This window comes from Grampus griseus (assembly GCF_964374135.1).
Source record: "Grampus griseus genome assembly, chromosome: 9".
Classification (NCBI taxonomy): Eukaryota; Metazoa; Chordata; class Mammalia; order Artiodactyla; family Delphinidae; genus Grampus; species Grampus griseus.
The window spans coordinates 90,562,316-90,579,981 of record NC_139003.1 but is presented as its reverse complement, the minus strand read 5'-3'; the positions used below and the strand labels follow the sequence as shown (position 1 = coordinate 90,579,981).

The following is a 17,666-nucleotide window of genomic DNA, read 5'->3' as shown; positions in this document are numbered from 1 at the left end:
TGGTTCAGTGGCTTGTGTAGGCTTACTGGTGGAGGGGACTGGTGCCTGTGTTCTGCTGGATATGTCTGGGTCTTGTCTTTCTCCTGGGCAGGACTGCGTCCAGTGGTGTGTTTTGGGGTGTCTGTGACCTTTTTATGATTTTAGGCAGCCTCTCTGCTAATGGGTGGTGTTGTTTTCCTGTCTTGTAGTTGTTTGGCATAGGGTGTCCAGCACTGTAGCTTGCTGGTTGTTACATGGAGGTGGGTCTTAGCATTGAGATGGAGCTCTCTGGGAGAGCTTTTGCCGTTTGATATTACATGGAGCTATGAGGTCTCCGGCAGACCAATGTCCTGAACTCGGCTCTCCCACCTCAGAGGCACAGACCTGATACCCGGCCAGAGCACCAAGACCCTGTCAGTCACACGGATACTGTTGTCCTAAAACGAGCAGACTCTCAGTTATTTCTCCAGCTAAGATAGGTTTCTTCTGGATCAGAAGAGAATTACATTTCTGGATCTGTAACCATGAGGAGCCATGAGCAAATCCCCTTCCTCTGATTTTAATGTGACCTAGTATTTATATTTTAGTTTGGTCTTTTCAGACATTTTTGGTAGTTTAGGACAGTTTATCAACCGTGATTCTCTTAAAATCTTGGCAGAGTTCTGCAATATTCGTTTTCTTTTATTGTATTTATCTTACCCACATGTATCAGTCAACTAGTAATAAAGTGAGTGTTAGAAAAGGAGCCTATGGGAGTAGCTTCCTGACTCCCTACATCTTCTCACAGATGCCAAGCTCAGAAGGAGATAATTTCACCATTAGGCTCCCTTCTTACTAATCGCAATCCATCCATGCTTCCTATTTGGTCTTAGTTTGTCTAGTTCCTTATTTGTTGGTCAGATGCTTTGGCTTCATTTCATGAACCTTTCCCCCTAAAATTTCTAGCTTGTGTTCCAGTTCCCTGCCATCTGTGCTCTTCCCTTAAGGACAACAGCTAGAAAAACAAAAATGTATTATTGAGTAGTAATCGGTGCTATGAAGAAGTGTAAAGCAAAGTAAAGGGATAGAGAGTAACAGTGCTGTTACTCTCTGAAGAGTGATCATGGCTATGAGTTTTTGAATAAATAACAGTTGAGAAGAGATCTGAAATAAGAACATGGAAGAACATTCAAATGTCTGTTTAGAGTGAGGGAGCTATATAGTGAAAAGGGATCTGTGATCAATAAGTAATACTTGATTTCATAGAATAGGGGTTTTATTAGTCATATGGGGAGGAAATTAGAGTGAAGATATTTGGGAAAATCTAGAGGCTGGTTAGGATGAAGGTGGGGTTAGATCAGTGATTCTCCACTGGAGGTGATTTTGCCCTCTAGAGAATATTTGTCTGTCTGGAGACATTTTTAGTTGTGACAGTTGGGGGATTGCTACTTACATTTAGTGAGGAGAGTACAGTTGTGCTAAATATCCTCCAATGCCTAGGACAGTCCCTACAACAAAAGATTACCTGGCCCAAAATGCCAGTGGCGTTGCTGTTGGGAAACCTCAGTTTAGGGGACTGTGAGAAAGCAGCCAGAATGGGAAATTGGTACTGAAAGGAGTAAGGTAAGAAGGCTCGTGAGAAAAGAACCCATATCTTAACATTTCTTTTGTCTACGAGAGCCTGGTAGAGAGTTAAGCATGTAGAGTCAACCTAGCAATAATACTTATTTTTAAATTTGTCCTGAATTAATTTATAAATACTGCATTTTAAAATAGTTCCCTTCTGGCTTATACAAGTGAAACTTGGGAGGAAAAAAAAAAAAAAGAAAAATATAAAGAAAAACAAACCAAATGAAACAATCATAGCTCACAATTCCAAGGTTATTTTTACTATTTTGATTTATTTCTTCAAATATTTTTTTCTGTTTGAATATATATATGTGCATGTTTTATTTCCTTTTCATAAGATAATGGAGGGCACACTGTTAAATATGTTTTATCTAGCATGACCTTTAATTCTTCATGTCTCACATTAAAAATACATTGAATTCACAGTGTATTGTCCTCATAAGCCATCTTTTCTTCTCTGACCGCTCTTCAAATCCACATTACTTCTGGCAATTAAAAAAAAAAATCTGTATCTTTCGTCTTCTATGAAAACGTCTTGACAATGTTTTCTAGTAACTTTGTGCTCGTAGTATCAAAGCACGATTTAAGACTCTAAATTTTATTTTGTGGTGCCTAATACTGTGTTCTCTGCTCCACACCTTGTATTGGGATTAGAACTTTTCATTATGTCTGTATATCCCCCAGTATTAAGGATTTTCCAGCGCCTCCTGCACCTCCTAGGCTGTTTCATCTTTCACATTCCATCATGAAGCTACTTGCTGCCTTTGGCAAGAGTCCAGAAATGAACAAAGTCAGCACAGAAATGCATACATTCTTAGTGCAAAGCCTTGTTTTGAGGTAGTTGAAAGTTTTTAAAAATGAATAAATAAAAGAAAGCTTAAAAGTATGACTAGTAAAATACATGAAATGTATAGAAGCACAGGTAACCAACCACATTGCTAAGTGGAGAAACCCAGTACGTGGCACCCCAAAACTGGCGAGTGGAAGTTTGAAGAAATTTCCACAGTTGGAGTGTTTGATGAAATATTTTACGTTGCCATATCTTTGTTGTCTTATTTAAAGAGATACTAGTGTAAATTCAAAATGTGGTACCATGACACAGGTTTTAATACCATTATTTAGATATAGATTTTCAGAAGTGATCCAGAAACCTTTGTCAGTTTTAACTTATGATAATTTATATTGTTAGTTTTCATGTTAGCATATAAGCTAGGAAACCAAAGATTGTTTTATTCAATAGTTTAACTTTCCTTAAAACAAGAATTCTCATTTTTGCCTTTTATTTTTCCTACAGGGGTGTGGTTGCTCTTCAGACCCTACGAAAATTAGTTGAACTTACTCAGAAGCCAGTTCATCAACTCTTTGATTACATTTGTGGTGTAAGCACAGGTGATTGTTATTATCGTGTGGAAGTGTGCATCCCAGCAGTGCATTAAGAAAAATAACATTAAGCACTCAAGTTTAAGATCCTGGTCATTTCCTGAAATGATGGATGTTAGTTTCATGTTTTGATGATGAATAGACCTTTGATTTGCTTAATGAACTTTTTAAAATGTTTATTGGGAATAAGTTAATATTCAGAAGTAGATTTTAGCATGCTTTTCTAATACGGTTTAAATAAGCCACAGTGACAAGTATAAATTATGAATTATCACCTTATGGTATAGTCACCTGAAGGAAAGTAGCAAAGTGATAGGTGCTCAAATTGTGCTTGAACAAACAGAACATTAAGGATGGATAAGATTTTACTTTCTTTTGAAAGGTATCCCTCTGTGAGGAAATTGCTTCTTATATCCTTTTTTATCTGGTTGTTTGAAAGCAAACGGATAAATGTGAGAATCTATGTTTTTTAAAAGCTTTTTAATATTGCTAGTTGATGTACATTTAAAATTCTAGTTTCATGCTTGTATAGAAGAAATTGGCAACTTAGAATATGATAGCTTCTGAATAATTTTCTAGTTTTCACTGACTCACCAACAGATAAATTTTTGTTTTGCTTTCTGTTTGTTTTGTTTTTCTGTTTCTTACATCAACTCTCTCACCCATGCATCACCCCCATCCTCCAGGGTGTACATGAAGCCTTCTCAGGGTACCTATAGCTATTGCTTACCTCCCAGGTAACACTCAAGGACTGTTAGCATTGCAGATCCCTGCTGTACATTTTACTATTTGGCCTGATAATTTCTCACTTTACATTAGTTTATCTTCATAGACTTTTCTATTTTTTCTCATTCTTCGGAATTATAATAGTAGACCTAAAGACTACCAGCAACAAAATCAAATGATTTCTCTACGTTATCTGTGTCAAGTATGACATATTCCCAAAGGGCACGTTAATTGATGCTCCATTATGAAAACTAAATGTGAGCAGTTGTAGGGATAATTCAGAAGTATAAGGAATCGGTGATTCCTGTGATGTTCCACTGAACAGTGATTCCTCAAGATGATAGCAGATTTGGAAAAGGTTGGGTTAAAGAAAGTTAAAGCAGGTTTCTTTACAGAGGGACTTCTGAGATCTTCTAGCATGTTAAAAAATGCCTTGTGACTCTCAGGATAGGAAAATAATATGTATATCCCCAATTGATATAACTATAGAAATTAAGAGAGACCTTCACAGTGCAAGTGTTCTTGGTATTTTTTCCTGAAGCTGTTACCCTGGCCATTTCTGTTAAATTTTGGAATGGTCCTAGCAATTTAAACCTTTAAACATATCTACAAGCTAACTTCTTGCTTTGGCACCATTGTTAGTAGGTGGGTGCTCAGTGAAGAGAATTTTAAACCAGAGATTCATCTACCGAGTACAGTATTTGTGTATGTAATATGTACGTTTCTGCACTTATCACAGTATATCTTTTCCGTTGTGTCTTCTAGCTTACTTTAACCTTAACTTATAATATAGTGCTTATAATTTTCCTTTCTTTTAACTATTTTGTATATTCTAATGTAGAAATTTTGTTTGCACATTTAGTGTTTGTTTGTTTTGGCTGCGTTGGGTCTTAGTTGCGACCCATGGGATCTTAGTTGCGGCCTGTAGGCTCTTCATTGTGGCATGCGGGCTTCTCTCTAGTTGTGGCGTGCAGGCTCAGTAGCTGCAGTGTGCAGGCTCTCTAGTTGTGGCGCACAGGCTCTAGAGCGCACAGGGTTAGTTGGCCCTTAACATGTGGGATCTTTGTTCCCTGACCAGGGATCGAACGCACGTCCCCTACATTGGAAGGTGGATTCTTAACCACTGGACCACCAGGGAAGTCCCTACACATTTAGTTTTTATAAAGTTAAAAATATATATTTAGTTTAAGGGTAATGTCCTTAACCATTCAGTAAAATTCAGTTTTTTAATATCTGTTCATCTTTGTAGTAGCTCTTCTTAAAAGCAACTTAATTTTTTTTTGGCAAGTTATTTCTTGTGTTAATTAAACATTTTCTGCAAATTGATAAGTAACAATTTCTATCATATAGTTATGCCATACAATGTATTTTAAAACAAGCTGACTTGTCTTTTACTAGAGTAAGACTGAGAATAATAAAATACATAAAATATTTTAAATACATTATAATAGTGATTTCCTGCTTTTTACTTTGTTCGTTATCTTAATGTAAGCAGTGATACTCTACAGGTCTTCGCCCTTACCACCCTCTCCCTGTCACTTAAAGCGTTTCTCTCCCCTTTTCCTCCTTAGTTCAGGGCTATGCCAGTTAGGTACACTAGGTGGCAGTGTGTCCTATCAAGTGCGGCTAGGGTATGCAGTTAGCTGTTTAAAAAGACATCCCAGAGACCTAATTTCTTTATTTATTACATTGGTTCCCAGGACCAACCTGAAGGAGTAATCATTTTAATGAATTGGTAAGTTGTCAAATATACTGTATTCTCTGACTAAAACTAAGGAATTTATTAATTCTTAGTTATAATTTAATTTAATGCAGAACAACACATTTTAATATTTTTTAAATTATCGTCATCATCAGTGGTTAGTATTTATTGAATCCTCATTGAGGCCTGGTAATGCCTTTTACGTGTGTTATCCCAGTGTTATAAAAACATGTAAATTTTAGTTACTGTTATCATCCTTATTTTGTAGATGAAAAAAATTGGGGCTCTGGGAGGTTAAGTAGTTTGTCTCAGGTGACACAGTTAAAAAGTATCAAAGCTAGAATTTTAACCAAGTCTGTGACTCAGGAGATCTTATAAGTACTATAATGGCAGGGCTGATAAAAACTAAGGATTCTTTCTTTCAGGTGCTATATTAGCATTCATGTTGGGATTGTTTCATATGCCTCTGGATGAATGTGAGGAACTTTATCGAAAACTGGGATCAGATGTGTTTTCACAAAATGTCATTGTTGGAACAGTCAAAATGAGTTGGAGCCATGCATTTTATGACAGTCAAACATGGGAAAACATTCTTAAGTAAGTTGTACTTACTCTCTTTTTATTTTTTTGAGATTAATTTGTGCTTTTATTTGCCAGTATAACTACAGTAGCCTGCAAATTTTTTTAATCTAAAAAGTAGATTTTACATCACAGTCCAACAAGCACACATATAATATGTATACATATATAAAAATAAAACTTTTGCCGAAAGTGTCTACCCCGAGTGTTAATTCCAAGACTTTTTTTTTTAACCAAGGCTGAACTGCACTGACACATCACAATCACCAAAGTCCCTAGTTCATCTTAGGGTTCACTTTATAAAATGAATAGGGTTGCACGTTCTATGGCTTTGGACAAAAGTATGTCCAAAGTATGGTATGACATAAGTATGTCATACCATATGATGAGTATGATGACATAAAATCATTATAATGTCATACAAAGTATTTTCACTGCTCATAAAGACTTCTGTACTATATGTATTCATCTCCCCTCTCCCCCCAAACTCCTGGCAACCATTGATCTTTTTATTGTCCCCATTGTTTTGCCTTTTCCAGAATGGCATATAGTTGGAATCTGTTTTTCTTTTTTCCTTGAAGAGAGGGGTTCAAAGCCTTTATGCCTATAAGACCACTCATGGGTCACACACACATGGACCAGACAGGCTCTAGGTGGCAGACTCCCCCACTGAATACTGTGGCTTTCCTTCCAGTACTGAGCCCTGTCCCACTGGTCCTGCCCAGCAGCCACGTGAAGTGCATGGGGACACGTGTTGGGTATTTGTTCATAGGAAGGCTACAAGTTTTGTGCCCTTTGTCACAATGAACCCAGATTCCTGTCGGGTGTGTTGTAAACAAAGAAGCCATTTCTTCATACCCCCTGCTCTGAGCACAGCCCATGTACTTATTCTTTTTTAAAATGTCTTGATTTATATTTGAACAATGCAGAAAAATATAAAGAAGAATACTAAATTATTGATCTCACTAATTAAAGATAACTACTGTTTTGGTGAATTGTATTCTTTTCACTATTTTCTTGGGTTCACATGTTTGAGATTTGCGTGTAAAAGTTGCAATTGTCTTTTAAAAAATTGAGACCATATTGTATATAGGACATGTTTGCACCTGTTGTTTTTCCTTAACATACATTTGGCCCTAGGTATCCGTGAGGGATTGGTGCCAGGACCTCCGAGAGTACCAAAATCCACAGGTGCTTGAGGGCCTTATTTAAAATGATGTAGTAGTATTAGTCTTTCTCAAGTCATTAACAAATATTCTTCTAAAAGATTTACTAATTTTTAAACATTTTCTTCCAAAATATTACAAAGCTGTTATACTCACTTTCTAAAAATATAAGCATAAAATAGAAACTTAAAATCACCCACAATCTTGTTTAGAGCTGTAGACTTTGCAGTATGTTTTCTTCTAATTTTTTTTCCTAGACTATGTACATTTTCATATATGTTTCATATGGTGGAAATTATATTGTAGTTATAATTTTCTACCTTTTCCCCTTTTTCAACTTTATGAAAATTTCTTGACAAATTTTTAAAAGACTGCACTGCATTCTGCAGTGCCATATTTTCTTAATCGCTTATATTTGGGACATTTATGTTATTCCTGGTTTTTTGTGATCCTGAACAATGCTATGGTAGGAAAATTTACATTTCTGCCCACACTTCAGAATGTATCAGTAGGTCAGTTTATAAGAAACATAATTATTAGGTCAATGTTGATGGCTTTTAAAAATAATCATTATATAGGAAATAGAGAATATATAAATAAAACAGTGAAAATAGCTTATAATCCTACGAAGAACAAAAGCACTATTAACATGGTGTTGTATGTTTTCTGGAATTTCTTGGAGATAAATAAGTATATGTGTACGTGAGGTTGTGAATGTGAGTTTGTATTCATCCCCTTCACAAAATTGGGATAATGCACGTGTAGTTTTGTATCTTGCATTTTCACTTAGCATTTTATTGTGGTTGGTTTCCTATGTTTTTAAATATTTTTTGAGATAATTTTTTTTTAATTTCTTTGGTTGCACCAGGTCTTGGTTGTGGCAGGCGGGCTCCTTAGTTGTGGCAGGCAGGCTCCTTAATTGCAGCTCTCTGGCTCCTTTACTCACAGCACGTGGGCTCCTTAGTTGCAGTAGGTGGGCTCCTTAGTTGTGGCATGCAAACTCTTAGTTGCAGCATGCATGTGAGATCTAGTTCCCTGACCAGGGATCAAACCTGGGCCCCCTGCATTGGGAGCACAGAGTCGTAACCCCTGCACCACGAGGGAAGTCCCTTGAGACGTGTTTTAATGGTTGTTTGCTATCCATTTTATGGATGTACTGTTTTTTATTTAACAAATTCCCTAGTGGGAAAAGAGGATATTTCAGATATTTTTCCCATTCAAAGTAAAGTTTAGGTGGATATCTTACATCTCTACTTAAGTCTCTGGTTATATATTTAAGGTAAACTTCTTGAGTGAAATTTTGGGTCAGAAAGTATACATGTTTTAAGAAATTATTTTTTAGATAGATAGATAGATGTATATACCTGAATTGTTCTTCCACACAGTTGTCCCAGCTGACCCACCAACATCAGTTTGTGTTTCCATTTCATGAAATACTTATGAACACCAAACATTTTAATTTTTAGAACTTTTTCAGTTTGAGAGATTTTAAAACTGGTGTTTACAGTTTGCATCACTTTGGTTATTGATGAGTTTAAACATTTTTTGTTTTTTTATTTATTTCCTTTTTGTGTGTGAATTTCAAGAGCATAATATTTGCTCATTTTCCTACCAGGGCATTGCTCACTATATTAGAAATGTATTAACCGTTTGTTGATATATTGAAAACGTGCTTTTTAGTTAAAAACATTTTTTTAATGTGGAGGAGTTTGAAGTCTTCATTTGTCAGATCTTTTCCTTTAATTTTGAACTTTGCTTTAATATTTAGAAAGTCTTTTCTACCTTGAAATCAGGTAAATCTTTATATTATTTTCTAGTCCTAAGGCCTAATTAAGTTTTTTTTGGGGGGTCATGATTAAGTCTCATGATTCTGTGGTTCGACTGCACATTTCTTCTGGTCTTGTATAAACTCACTCATGGTTACTGGCAGCCAGCAGGCAGCTCAGCTGAGATGGCTGGGACAGCTGGTCTCTCTTGTCCTGGGCTTCATCCCATCATGGTGGTCTCAGAGTTCCAGTTAGGGCCAGCCTCAGTGCATGAGGACTTAACCAAGCCTCAGTTTAGTGGCATATTTGCTGATGTCCCATTGACCAAAGCCACTCAAACCCAGGGTCTGTGTGGAAAGGGACTGTATACAAGGGTATGGAAATCAGCAAGTGTAATTCAGTGGGGGCCTTGTTGTTATGCTTTACCATGCCCACTCCCTGGCCTTTATTGTCATTTTTTTTCTTTCATTGTTTATTGAGAACATTTTTATATTTTTTCCTGTGGTAATGATTTTGTGTTATTATAGGGATGCTGGTTTTTTTGATGATTATAGTAGCTTTATTCTTTTTTTCTTTGAATTTTATTTTATTTATTTTTTTTAGACAGCAGGTTCTTATTAGTCATCCATTTTATACACATCAGTGTATACATGTCAATTCCAATCACCCAATTGATCACACCACCACCACCACCCGCCCTGCCACTTTCCCCCCTTGGTGTCCATACATTTGTTCTCTACATCTGTGTCTCAATTTCAGCCCTGCAGACCAGTTCATCTGTACCATTTTTCTAGGTTCCACATATATGCGTTAATATACAATATTTGTTTTACTCTTTATGACTTACTTCATTCTGTATGACAGTCTCTGTGTCTATCCATGTCTCTACAAATGACCAGACTTCATTCCTTTTTATGGCTGAGTAATATTCCATTGTATATATATGTACCACATCTTCTTTATCCATTTGTCTGTCAATGGGCATTTAGGTTGCTTCCGTGTCCTGGCTATTGTAAATAGTGCTGCAGTGAACATTCGGGTGCATGTGCCTTTTTGAATTATGGTTTTCTCTGGGTTTATGCCCACTAATGGGATTGCTGGGTCATATGGTAATTCTATTTTTAGTTTTTCAAGGAACCTCCATACTGTTCTCCATAGTGGCTGTATCAATTTACATTCCCCAAAACAGTGCAAGAGGGTTCCCTTTTCTCCAGACCCTCTCCAGCATTTTCTTTTTATAGATTTTCTGATGATCCCATTTCTAACTGGTGTGAGGTGATATCTCATTGTAGTTTTGATTTGCATTTCTCTAATAATTAGTGATGTTGAGCAGCTTTTCATGTGCTTCTTGGATATCTGTATGTCTTCTTTGGTGAAATGTCTATTTAGGTCTTCTGCCCATTTTTGGATTGGGTTGTTTGTTTCTTTAATATTGAGCTGCATGAGCTGTTTATATATTTTGGAGATTAATGCTTTGTCCGTTGATTTGTTCGCAAATATTTTCTCCCATTCTGAGGGTTGTCTTTTCATTTTGTTTGCAGTTTCCTTTGCTGTGCAAAGGCTTTGAAGTTTCATTAGGTCCCGTTTGTTTATTTTTGTTTTTATTTCCATTACTCTAGGAGGTGGATCATAAAAGATCCTGCTGTGATTTATGTCAGAGAGTGTTCTGCCTATGTTTTCCTCTAAGAGTTTTATAGTGTCCAGTCTTACATTTAAGTCTCTAATCCATTTTGAGTTTATTTTTGTGTGTGGCGTTAGGGAGTGTTCTAATTTCATTCTTTTACATATAGCTGTCCAGTTTTCCTAGCACCGCTTATTAAAGAGACTGTCTTTTCTCCATTGTATATCCTTGCCTCCTTTGTCATAGATTAGTTGACCATAGGTGCGTGGGTTTATCTCTGGGCTTTCTATCCCGTTCCAGTGATCTGCATTTCTGTTTTTGTGCCAGTACAATATTGATCACTGTAGCTTTGTAGTATAGTCTGAAGTCAGGGAGTCTCATTCCTTCAGCTCCGTTTTTTTCCCTCAAGACCACTTTGTGTATTCATGGTCTTTTGTGTCTCCATACACATTTTAAGATTTTTTGTTCTAGTTCTGTAAAAAAATGCCATTGGTAGTTTGATAGGGATTGCATTGAATCTGTAGATTGCTTTGGGTAGTATAGTCATTTTCACAATATTGATTATTCCAATCCAAGAACATGGTATATCTCTCCATCTGTTTGTATCATCTTTAATTTGTTTCATCAGTGTCTTATAGTTTTCTGCATACAGGTCTTTTGTCTCCCTAGGTAGGTTTATTCCTAGGTATTTTATTCTTTTTTTTGCAATGGTAAATGGGAGTGTTTCCTCAATTTCTCTTTCAGACTTTTTGTGATTAGTGTATAGGAATGCAGGAGATTTCTGTGCATTAATTTTGTATCCTGCAACGTTACCAAATTCATTGATTAGCTCTAGTAGTTTTCTGGTGGCATCTTTAGGATTCTTTATGTATAGTATCATGTCATCTGCAAACAGTGACAGTGTTACTTCTTTTCCAATTTGTATTCCTTTTGTTTCTTTTTCTTCTCTGATTGCTGTGGCTAGGACTTCCAAAACAATGTTGAATAATAGTGGCGAGAGTGGACATCCTTGTCTTGTTCGTGATCTTAGAGGAAATGCTTTCAGTTTTTCACCATTGAGAATGATGTTTGCTGTGGGTTTGTTGTTGATGGCCTTTATTATGTTGAGGTAGGTTCCCTAATGCCCATTTTCTGGAGAGTTTTTATTGTAAACGGGTGTTGAATTTTGTCAGAAGCTTTTTCTGCATCTGTTGAGATGATCATTTGGTTTTTATTCTTCAGTTTGTTAATATGGTGTATCACATTGATTGATTTGCGTATATTGAAGAATCCTTGCATCCCTGGGATAAATCCCAATTGATCATGGTGTATGATCCTTTTAATGTGTTGTTGGATTCTGTTTGCTAGTATTTTGTTCAGGATTTTTGCATCTATATTCATCAGTGATACTGGTCTGTAATTTCCATTTTTTTGTAGTATCTTCGTCTGTTTTGGTATCAGGGTGATGGTGACTGCAGAATGAGTTTGGCAGTGTTCCCTCCACTGCAATTTTTTGGAATAGTTTGAGAAGGATGGGTGTTAGTTCTTCTCTAAATGTTTGATAGAATTCACCTGTGAAGCCATCCTGTCCTGGACTTTTGTTTGTTGGAATATTTTTAATCACAGTTTCAATTTCATTACTTGTCATTGCTCTTAATATTTTCTGTTTTTTCCTGATTCAGTATTGGAAGGTTATACCTTTCTAAGAATTTGTCCATTTCTTCCAGGTTGTCCATTTTATTGGCATAGAGTTGTTTGTAGAAGTCTCTTAGGATGCTTTGTATTTCTGCGGTGTCTGTTGTAACTTCCCCTTTTTCATTTTATTGATTTGAGTCCTCTCCCTCTTTTTCTTGATGAGTCTGGCTAATGGTTTATCAATTTTGTTTATCTTCTCAAAGAACCAGCTTTTAGTTTTATTGACCTTTGCTATTGTTTTGTTTCTATTTCATTTATTTCTGCTCTGATCTTTATGATTTCTTTCCTTCTGCTAACTTTGGGTTTTGTTTGTTCTTCTTTCTCTAGTTCCTTTAGGTATAAGGTTAGATTGTTTATTTGAGATTTTTCTTGTTTCTTGAGGTAGGCTTGTATTGCTCTAAACTTCCCACTTAGAAGTGCTTTTGCTGCATTCCATAGGTTTTGGATTGTCGTGTGTTCGTTGTAATTTGTCTCTAGGTGTTTTTTGATTTCCTCTTTGCTTTCTTCAGTGATCTCTTGGTTATTTAGTAACGTATTGTTTACCCTCCATGTGTTTGTGTTTTTAACTATTTTTCCCCTGTAATTGATTTCTAATCTCATAGTGTTGTGGTCAGAAAAGATACTTGATATGATTTCAGTTTTCTGAAATTTACTGTGGCTTGATTTGTGACCCAAGATGTGATCTGTCCTGGAGATTGTTCCATGTGCACTTGTGAAGAAAGTGTAATCTGCTGTTTTTGGATGGAATGGCGTGTAAATATCCATTAAATCTATCTGGTCTATTGTGTCATTTAAAGCTTCTGTTTCCTTATTTATTTTCATTTTGGACGATCTGTCCATTGGTGTAACTGAGGTGTTAAAGTCCCCCACTATTATTGTGTTGCTGTCGATTTCCTCTTTTATAGCCATTAGCAGTTGCCTTATGTATTGAAGTGCTCCTATGTTGGCTGCATATATATTTATAATTGTTATATCTTCTTCTTGGATTGATCCCTTGATCATTATGTAGTGTCCTTCCTTGTCTCTTGTAACATTCTTTATTTTAAAGTCTATTTTATCTGATATGAGTATTGCTACTCCAATTTCTTTTCATTTGCATTTGCATGGAATATCTTTTTCTATCCCCTCACTTTCAGTCTGTATGTGTCCCTAGGTCTGAAGTGGGTCTCTTGTAGACAGCATGTAGATGGGTCTTGTTTTTGTATCCATTCAGCAAGCCTGTGTCTTTTGGTTGGAGCATTTAATCCATTCACGTTTAAGGTAATTATTGATATGTATGTTCCTATTACTGTTTTCTTAATTGTTTTGAGTTTGTTTTTGTAGGTCCTTTTCTTCTCTTGTGTTTCCCACTTAGAGAAGTTCCTTTAGCATTTGTTGTAGAGCTGGTTTGTTGGTGCTGAATTTTCTTAACCTTTGCTTGTCTGTAAAGCTTTTGATTTCTGCACTGAATCTGAATGAGACCCTTGCCGGCTAGAGTAATCTTGGTTGTAGCTTCTTCTCTTTCATCACTTTAAATATATCATGCCACTCCCTTCTGGCTTGTAGAGTTTCTGCTGAGAAATCAGCTGTTAACCTTATGGGAGTTCTCTTGTGTGTTCTTTGTCGTTTTTCCCTTGCTGCTTTTAGTAATTTTTCTTTGTCCTTAGTTTTTGCCAATTTGATTACTATGTGTGTTTCAGCATGTTTCTCCTTGGGCTTATCCTGTATGGGACTCTCTGCGCTTCCTGGACTTTGGTGGCTCTTTCCTTTCCCATGTTAGGGAAGTTGTCAACTATAATCTCTTCAAATATTTTCTCTGGTCCTTTCTCTCTCTCTTCTCCTTCTGGGACCCTTTTAATGCGAATGTTGTTGCGTTTCATGTTGTCCCAGAGGTCTCTTAGGCTGTCTTCATTTCTTTTCATTCTTTTTCTTTATTTTGTTCTGCAGCAGTAAATTCCACGATTCTGTCTTTCAGGTCACTTCTCCATTCTTCTGCCTTAGTTATTCTGCTATTGATTCCCTCTAGTGTATTTTTCATTTCAGTTATTGTATTGTTCATCTCTGTTTGTTTGTTCTTTAATTCTTCTAGGTCTTTGTTAAACATTTCTTGCATCTTCTCAGTCTTTGCCTCCATTCTTTTTCTGAGGTCCTGGATCATCTTCACTATCATTATTCTGAATTCTTTTTCTGGAAGGTTGCCTATCTCCACTTCATTTAGTTGCTTTTCTGGGGTTTTATCTTGTTCCTTCATGTGATACATAGCCCTCTGGCTTTTCATCTTGTCTATCTTTCTGTGAATGTGATTTTTGTTCCACAGGCTGCAGGACTGTAGTTCTTGCTTCCGCTGTCTGCCCTTTGGTGGATGAGGCTTTCTAAGAGGCTTGTGCATGTTTTGTGATGGGAGAGACTGATGGTGGGTGGAGCTGGCTGTTGCTCTGGTGGGCAGAGCTCAGTAAAACTGTAATCCGCTTGTCTCATGATGGGTGGGGCTGGGTTCCCTCCCTATTGGTTGTTTGGCCTGGGGCGACCCAACACTGGAGCCTATCCGGGCTCTTTGGTGGGGCTAATGGCGGACTCTGGGAGGGCTCACTCCAAGGAGTACTTCCCAGAACTTCTGCTGCCAGTGTCCTTGTCCCCACGGTGAGCCACAGCCAGCCCCCGCCTCTGCAGGAGACCCTCCAACACTAGCAGGTAGGTCTGGTTCAGTCTCCCCTGGGGTCACTGCTCCTTCCCCTGGTTCCTGATGAGCACACTACTTTGTGTGTGCCTTCCAAGAGTGGAGTCTCTGTTTCCCCCAGTCCTGTCGAAGTCCTGCAGTCAAATCCTGCTAGCCTTCAAAGTCTGATTGTCTAGGAATTCCTCCTCCCATTGCTGGACCCTCTGGTTGGGAAACCTGACGTGGGGCTCAGAACCTTCACTCCAGTAGGTGGACTTCTGTGGTATAAGTGTTCTCCAGTCTGTGAGTCACCCACCCAGCGGTTATGGGATTTGATTTTACTGTGATTGTGCCCCTCCTACCGTCTCATTGTAGCTTCTCCTTTGTCTTTGGATGTGGGGTATCTTTTTTGGTGAGTTCCAGCATCTTCCTGATGAGGCTTGTTCAGCAGTTACTTGTGATTCCGGTGCTCTCACAAGAGGGAGTAGGGATGCTATTTTTAATTATAGCATCAGTATAATCTGGGAATATCGAGAATTTTTTTTTTTATTTTGACATCTCTCTAAAGTGACCAATTAATGTTTGTGATTTTCTCTTCCCATTTATATTCATAACAATTCACTAAAGCATTTTAGCTTTTTATAAAATCAAGGTTTAAACAAAAAATAAATGTGAACTTTGCTTTAAGTGTGAAAGCAGCATGCTTCTAGTATCTCTGTCCCAATTTTACAGCAAGATTTCTATGAAAAGATAAAGTGAAAAGACCCTTAGGAGAATAAAATTGCGTTGATCTTCATTCCAAGGAAACACACAGATCAGGTTGGGAAAGACAAAGATCTTGTCTGTTTTAGAAAGCATTTTACATTGTATTTATAAAAGATAATAATGGGTAGATTACTACCTAATTTGTAACTATGTGAAATTCAGTAATATTCTATTTGTGAAACATGAGTGTCACTTGAAAAAATGTCATTAGAAAAATGTTTTTCCTTACTGAGTCAGGTTGGTCAAAAAACATAGTCTTTGTATTCAGTACAGGGGGAAAATACATAATTTTTAAGTCTAGAACAAGTCTGCACTGAAATAAAATTACCTTATAATGGAGTTGTGAAAATTGCTACCCACGGACAATTTCTATTATGTTGCAGTAATTCAAATGTCAACTCAGATGATTTAAAAAGCATTTTTGGGGGGTGGCATAGGCTCTATATTGCTAAAGCAGGTTTGAAGTCTGAGTATCCTGATCTGGTTTTTAGACTGTTCTGCAACTAGTCTGCCATACTTCTGCAGGCTTATCTCAACACAGCTCCTTTGTCCTATCAGGAGGACCCTGAAAACATCAAGTTGTTCTGCCTCTGTGCCTTTACTCTGGACATGTCCTGGTTTTTAATGTGTTTTCTTGCCATGGTTGGTGTCCTTCTTAAGCTACACCTCTGTGCATCTTTTCCAGATACTGCAGCCTGTATTGATTGCCCCCCTCAGAATTGTACCTACTTGCAGTTTGAATCAGAGGTTAATGGATAACTATATATTGTTTTATGTGCATTAGTTGGATTATAAGCTTCCTAGAGGAGATTCTTATACTACTTTTATGTCCTGCATGGTTTTGACAAGGCATGAGCCAACAGTAATTGCATAGTGTATGTTCACTGATGTTGGGAAATAAAATTGATATACTTTAATTCTTCTCCTTTAATAAAGGGATAGAATGGGATCTTCACTAATGATTGAAACAGCAAGAAACCCCATGTGCCCTAAGGTAAGTTTAGAGTCTCCTAAATATAACACGTAATTGGAATTGAAGGTCAGGTGAACGGATTTATTATGAAGGAAGCTCTTTTAGTAGATTATATTGATTCCTTATATATTGGCTCATTCTGTGAAGGTACAGAATGTGATCATTGGACCTTTTCTATATCAAGTAAAAGTATAACGAAAGTTTAAGAACATGGAAGACTGGGACTAAAGATAAAGAATTATTTTATTATAGGGTTAATCAAATCTAGGTATTTAAGGAAAATTGTGGCATTTCCTCCCAGATTTTTTTAAAGAAACTTTATGTGCCTCTTAGATAAATATTAAATTAATATACAAATGGAATCCCAGTTTTTTAAATGTTAATGTCACTAGAATCAGTCTCAGTTCGGCTTCTCCTTTTATTTACTTTGTTTGAAACCCAGTGATCTGAGTAGTGCTTGAGTTTTGTGTTCTTTAATAAAATTCATTATTTGATTAAGGAATAAGGGTTTATGTATGCAGAAATCCCATGCAGGTTGTGTTTATTCTTGAATGACAAGCTGTAACCAGAAAAAATCAAATACAGCTCCCTCTATTGCTCTTTCACTCTTGCTTACACATATTTTTATTCATTCTTTAGATATTAATTATGTTACCCCATGTGCCAGCATAATGCTAGGGACTTTGGATACGTTAGTGAGTGAACGCATACATGGAGTTTACAGTCCAGTGGGGCAAAGTAAGCATTAATCAAATGATCACACAAATGAGATACAGTTTTCCCAAAATAAGTGCTATGGAGCACAAAAACAGTTCTCTGAAAGCATATATTTAGAGACGTGAGGGAGACTGCTCTAAGGAAGTGGGCTTTGCGGTCTCAGTGTGAAGGCTGATGAGTGTTCCTGGCAAAGGGAACCGTGTGTACAGAAGGATCCATGGAGAAATGCAGGCCCTGAAAGAGTTCTTGAAGGCTGGAGCCTAAGGATCCTAGGGCAGCGTGTGCAGTGAGGCTGGAGGGGTAGCTCCGTCAGACCACGCGAGGCCATGATAATGAAATGCACTAGCTCATTGGAGAGGACCCTAAGATACACAC

The 17,666-nt window shown here is 37.1% G+C and overlaps 1 protein-coding gene across 2 annotated transcripts in view; it reads left to right on the top strand.

Annotated features, from left to right (window-relative positions):
• The window catches only part of PNPLA8 (patatin like domain 8, phospholipase A2), a 62,151-nt gene that overhangs the window by 27,163 nt on the left and 17,322 nt on the right, over positions 1-17,666 (top strand). For both annotated transcript variants that reach the window (XM_082662050.1, XM_082662049.1), the window contains 3 exons: positions 2,882-2,976; positions 5,821-5,992; positions 16,538-16,595. In XM_082662050.1, coding sequence (XP_082518176.1) covers positions 2,882-2,976; positions 5,821-5,992; positions 16,538-16,595 — 325 coding nt within the window. The remainder of the gene's footprint in view (positions 1-2,881; positions 2,977-5,820; positions 5,993-16,537; positions 16,596-17,666) is intronic.